The sequence below is a fragment of the Pteropus vampyrus genome, unplaced genomic scaffold (assembly GCF_000151845.1).
Source record: "Pteropus vampyrus isolate Shadow unplaced genomic scaffold, Pvam_2.0 Scaffold83, whole genome shotgun sequence".
Classification (NCBI taxonomy): Eukaryota; Metazoa; Chordata; class Mammalia; order Chiroptera; family Pteropodidae; genus Pteropus; species Pteropus vampyrus.
The window spans coordinates 5,534,235-5,540,588 of NW_011888864.1; the positions used below are offsets into that span (position 1 = coordinate 5,534,235).

A 6,354-nucleotide genomic window follows, 5' to 3' on the forward strand; every position below is an offset into this window, starting at 1 on the left:
GGGCTGCAGCTCCTGCGCTCCCTCTTCCCGGAGCCGTGGTCACCCAGCCTGCCCCAGCTGTGCGGGCGCTCACTCGGCCCTGAGCGCACCCGGCGCCTGCGACACCTGGTCTCGGGGCGCCGCGCCACCCCACGCCTGGCCGCAGCGCCGGCAATGGCTTGGCTCAGCCGGGCCGCTTGGCCGTCTGCCCTGGGTTAAGGCGGTTCCCCTGCCGCGCTGCGAGTGACAGCTGCTCCGCGTGGCTGCGGAGCAGAGCCGCAAGCGAGGCGCGTGCCACCGGCCGGGGCGCCGGGGGTCACCCAGCCGCCACTTCCCTGCGCGGGCTTGGAGTTTGGGGGAGCCGAGCAGGTGGCGCAACCGCAGCTTCACCCTCTGCGAACTCTGTGGGGCTTCTGGGCTTGTTGATGTTGTGGTTGTGGGCTGTGTGTGTTTTCTTTCTTTTTTAACCACACACAAAAGAAGGGAGGAGTTAGAGGAAAGATCTAACCAGCGCGTTGTGAATTTCACACTGCTCTTTCCCTGGGAGTGCAGATGGATGAGGAGAATTCCTTGAGAAACAATTACATTAACGACTGACTGGATACCCTCCCTGTTGCCTCTCCCTATAGTCCCGACCGCGCTTGGCGCGCCCCAGATGAAAGTGGGGTAAAGTGATGCAGACCGACTTCGATGGGAAAATGGCTACAAGCTAGTGAGCTGGAAACTTTCTGGGACAGTGTAACTGTGAATGACAAGCCAAACACAGTCGTTTTTGCTGTAGGCAGGCATGGCCTTCGTGTGTCACTGAATTAAAAAACGGGAAGGCGATCACAGAAAGAAGATAGCACTTTGAGTAGCATTTTTCCCCCTCGCTGCTGCGAGGTGGAGGGAGGTGGAATTGACAGTCGCCTTTACCTTGAGGGCCCTAAGGGAGGAGCAGTCAGCTCACGTCTCCAGATGCTGGGTCAGAAACTATCGAGTTCTTTAATCTGTTTTCCAGAGGCACTGTCTCATCTCAGCCTGGCAAAGGGCAACTGGTGTGTGAATGGGTGGTTACTGATGAGGTAGAAAGGCCATCCTGAGGCCCGCAGGTCCTTCAATGCATGTGGAAGAATATTCTGTAGTAGATAGCTGCTGCTCATTTGTCCAGGTTTGATCTGCCATTCCTGTTTCCTGCAGTCCAGGCTGCCCTCAGCTGTCAAGCTGTCACTGGTCCTGGGGGTTTGTTTGTTTTGAGGGAGCAGAGTGAGTTCCTTGTTTGAGGTCTTTTTGACCTTTTCACTGATGATTGATTAATTTGTTTTAACTCCTTGAAAGTAGAGGTTTGAGAAGTTGAGAATAAAGAAACTTCTGCTTTGTTCCAAATTCAACGTACTGGTAAGGCTGCTTAATTCCAAACACGGTGTGAAATGGGCACAGGAGTCAGATAGTGTCAGAGCACCAACTTTATCACTGGTAGAACTGGTGAGAGCGCTGTTTAGACTGAGCCGAGTCTGAGACCACAGTGCGTTTCCTTCTCACTCCATGTGTCAAACTTACCATCCAGCCACACCCAGGAGCCAGGGCTCCCAAGCAGGACATCACCTAGAAACAAGGAATAGGGCCTTGCAGCCAAGGGCTCATCATGAGAAAAATAAAACACGTCCCTTTCTATTTCATGGCCTGCATGATGACCTATGTTTGCATCTGTAATTTGGAGTTGACCAATGGTTTATCCTTTCACTGGAAAAGAAAATAAGGCAGCAGGTAGTAGCTGGAATCTGTCCTTCCCCTTGCCACACTTGAAAGCATGCATTTACACGGGGTAGAGAAAGTCAAGAGACCAGCAGTGAAAGTTGTAGAGCATTTCCCCTCTCCATTGAAAATCTGGATTTCTTTTTAGCATCATAAGATAATGTGTCCATTGACTATTGGATCTGTCCACATTCATGCAGATAGAAGCTTATCGAAAAGATGCTTGTGATCTCAGATGGCCTGTTTGGCTGACTTACTGATTCCATAACTTGGGGTATTCTCTTGGGAACCTGGAAACAAATGCATCCAAACTGCTTTCCCTATCAAGGGGTCTGGGATTCTCGTTCATCTCAGCATGAAAGGAATGGGGACAGGTCTCTGACTAGAGAAGACAGCCTCAATACCAATAAACCAAATACTAAAGGAGATTTTTAAAAGAAAATAGTTCTGAGCCTGTGCTTGCACCCTCCTTGAAGAAAGTACTTATAATAAAGCTAACCTCCCCTGGGCATTTATTAAAGCCAAACAGTGTTTCTAAGCACTTTAGGTGAATGTCTTGTTTAACCCTCCTCACAACCATGTAAGGTCGGCACAGTAATCATCCCCACTTTAAAGATGAGGAAACTGAGGCCCAGAGGGGTTAAGTAACTTCTCCAAAAGTACATAGAATTGGAAACTGAGCATTTGACCCAAACATCCTGGTAAATCCAAAGAAAGCACCTATTGAGGGTATGGTGGGAATGGGGACACACAAAATGTGATTTGGGGAGGTAGTTTGGTATTTGGGCAAATTCCAAGGCGGGAAGCTGTTAGGCATGCATGCTTTCAAGTGTGGCAAGGGGAAGGACAGATTCCAGCTACTACCTGCTCACTGCTGGGATGCTATGCTTTGCAGAGTAGCGCTGGCAGTGGACTCTGAGAGGATAGGTGACACATACAAGGCCACAGAGCTAAGTGGCAAGACTGAGAGACAAAAATTTCTGGCTTTAATATTTTGCCTGTTTGGAAGAAAAGCTAAAAATAAGTGTATATTTTCAAGCTGACTCTTTCACCAATATTGAAGGTTATATCCTCACCTAAAATAGCTTCTCCTTTTCTTTTGGATCCCTTCTGGGTAGATAATTGTCCCAAACCAGTTAGTCTACAGTGTTCTCTCCTTCTGTCTATCTGTATGTGAACCACTAACCTGGCCATCGATCCCGTACTCTGCCTCATCATCTCTATTAAACTTTCTCCCAGATTTTCATCTGACTGGCATGAGTGTCATGAGTTCTCAGAATCAGAATCATGTTTCATACCCCACCCCCTACATATAATGCCCTAAGACCCATTGATGAGTATTTCTTGGTTTTTCTTGATTAGACAAAGATGGTAACTTTTTTTTTTTAACTTCGTAAACTGGTGCCTGGACTATAAAAAGTGATTTCCTTTATGGGGTTGGTAAATATAGCAATCCATTAAATCAGTGTTTTTCAAGGACAGTCCAGCATCAGACACCCAAGGGTTTCCAATTCGGGAGGTTGCAGTTGGGCCTGGGAGAATCTGTGTGTGTCCCAGGTGACTTTTCTGCCCACTAGAGTTGAAAAACCACAACTTAAAGTTTTTAATGAGCGCATCCTCTAAAATCTCAGCATAAATGACTGTCTAACTCTTATTCATTTAAGTAAATGTGTCCCCTGCAGAAACATTCCTAACAATGCACCGATGAATATTCATATCATGTTGTTTTTCTTCTAGATTTCTAACCAGCATAATGCTGAAGCCAGAGGCTGGCAGCCTGCAGTTTTCACAATGGCCGAGTTGGAGGCCGATTTGGATCACATCATTCCATCTTCGGTTCTTCCTCCTTTCTGGGCTAAGTTAGTAGTGGGATTTGTTTCCCTCCTGTGTTTTGCACGTAGCTATGATGGAGATTTCGTCTTTGATGACTCTGAAGCTATTGTTAACAATAAGGTTTGTATCTTAATTTTTTTTTCTAGTAAACTTAACCACTTGCCTATATCTCAAAAATAATCTAAATTTGTGTTGAATAACTTTCTATTAAACTTGTGTTAAGCATTTGTCTGGGCCCCAGTTGTGCTCCAGATTTCCCACCTTGTTTGCCTAGCATCTCCTTGACTTAGGGCCCCTTTTCCTGCTGGCAGCAGAGTCTCCAGCCCCCGCCTAACTTCACGCTTTACCTCCCCATGTACCTCACGTGAGGCCCTATTCCAGACACGTATCAGAGAGACTGTTATTCTAAGATTACAAGGCAAGGGCATTGCAGACTAAGTATTTCAGGCTTTGTGACAAAATTTTCAGAACTCTAGGCTAGAACTATTCCCCTTCACCCCCATAACTCCTCAAAATCATGCATTTTGCTACAGTGATGGATGAGTCTGATCACCCGCCTAAAGATACGTCCTCAGCAGCAGGCAGCAAGCTAGCTGCTTCTTTGTCCTTCACTAATAGCATCAGGACAGCCTGCTGACAGCTGTTGAAGGACGGGAAGTGTGCTGCCTGTGGATGATGCAGTTCCTGCTCATTTCCTGTTTGGAGACTCAGATTTGCTGAATTTGCAAAATCCCAGCTGGTTTTGCTCATCAGTGGATACTGTATCGGTGCAAGAAAAATGATATTCCCTTTCACTCACTAACTAGAGATAGGGGAAGAAGAAATAGATTTGTGAGAAGGGAAGAAAAAGATTTAAGGATGCTAAAAGAAAATCAGAACAAGAAACTTGAAGGCAGGGAGGGCCTAGAGGAGAAAGAACGTGGAAATGACACAGGTTAGAGCTTTTGTTACTAGTTACTCAGCAGATATTTTATGTGTGTCCCTTAACCAGTGAAGAGAATTTGAAGGCATATACTAATGCCTGCCCCTCTCTCTCTCTCTCTCTCTCTCTCCGCCCCCCCGCCCTTCTCCCACACTCCCTCTCTTAATGCAACTATAGAAACTTTGTAACACTGTTGTTGAATAATCTCTCTCTCTCTCTCTCTCCGCCCCCCCGCCCTTCTCCCACACTCCCTCTCTTAATGCAACTATAGAAACTTTGTAACACTGTTGTTGAATAATGCTCTTAAATTTTTGAAGTCTTGGATTCTACCAAATGAGGAGTCATTTTCATATTGACAATGTTAGAAAAAATTCTCTATGACAGACATTTTTTTCCTGTGGGGGCAGGGGAAATTATTGTATTGCAGATATTTTATTTGTAATGTATTGCAGTTGATTTTCTCTATTTTAATGGTGCAAAACAGCATTATTGATGCTTGTTTTTCATTCAAGTTCTTCACTTGTAATTTTCCTCAGGTTCATCCAGCAGTTGTTGCAGATGTTTCTGTTTCAACTTTTTTTTTTTTTTTAACTATGCTTACAATAAAACTAAGTAAGTTTGTAGCTATAAGTAACTATGTCACATTCCTGGCTTAATATCTACAGAATTGCTTTTCTAACAGGGTTTGAGGATATGACTTTTGAAATTTCATTCTTTATTTTATTGAGAGTTTCTTGACTCTTCCACTTTCATTAAGTAGAAAACATATAAAGTGTTAACTCAGAAGAGCTATGTGGAAGAACTTTGGTGAGCGATGCAGGGGAAAACATGAGTTCTCTTGTATATGGAGTACCCTGGTGTATGAGTGTAATTCTCTTTCCTTCTGTGTGGGGTAAGGCAGATGAAGCCATGTTGTGGCCCTACTGCACTTTGTCTTGGCAGTGTTTTGTAGAGTATCACACTGTGCCCCTTTGTTAACTTGCTAGCCCTCCCTTTTTTTTTTTTTTTCCTGTTTAATGAAAGGCACTCCTCCATTCATTGGCACTGTGCCTACAGTAATGTGAAACAGCCTGTTATTGGGTTTTATTGGTGTTAAAGACTGTTTTCCAGATGCTTGCTTGTAGTGTTGAGTTGCCTTCTTTCATTGAGATGATGATTTTCTATGAGACAGTGGAGTTAGCAGGAATTTCATACATAACACATCTTTCTCATAAATTATTATTAGGAAAAAATTGACCTTTCTTCCTGTAGCATGCCCTGCTCTGTGTAGGCTACACCTAATCAAATATTTAGAGCTTTATTGGTGTTCATTTTCTGCTCAAATGAAGGGAAAATCCTTTGCCCATCCCCTTCACAACTAAACAAATACTCCTGAGACAATGCAAAAGAAGATGGGCTTCCATTTTTCTGAATAAACTCAGTTAGCAAGTGGATTATAGAACCTTCTGCAAATATCTAATAGACTTGTAGAGGGGGTTTGTACACTCAAAGCCTCTGAAGTTGATACTCAATGGATGTGAAATCTACCCTCAAAGTGGTTATCAGGTGACCAAATTTGCATCTCTTTTCTCAAGCCTTTCCCTTTGAGTCATGAAGCACTTAAGTAGCTGGGACTCACTGAACTCCACTGTGTGTCATGGATGCTGGTTGCTCTCTTGGGCCGGCCATGATTTGACACACTTCCTCTATTCCCCACTTTCTGGTTGTTATAAGCTGCAAAACCTTTCTAGTTTGAATGCTTTGTTCTGGGAGGAGAGGGAATGGTCGCAGTGTTTTTAGCAGGGGCAGGTAGAGTAAGCTGACTTGCATTTTGTAGAGATCAATATGAAAACATGTCAGAGGGTACAGTAGAGGCCTGGCTATATCCTGGGTGAGTGATGATGGTG

General features: G+C 44.5%; 1 protein-coding gene across 1 annotated transcript in view; it reads left to right on the forward strand.

Moving 5' to 3' along the window:
• Positions 1-3,424: 3,424 nt before the first annotated feature.
• Positions 3,425-6,354, forward strand: part of TMTC4 (transmembrane and tetratricopeptide repeat containing 4) — a 53,867-nt gene continuing 50,937 nt past the window's right edge. Inside the window, exon 1 of the mRNA XM_011363196.2 lies at positions 3,425-3,666. Within this exon, the coding sequence (XP_011361498.1) occupies positions 3,505-3,666 (162 nt within the window). The 5' untranslated portion in view covers positions 3,425-3,504. The remainder of the gene's footprint in view (positions 3,667-6,354) is intronic.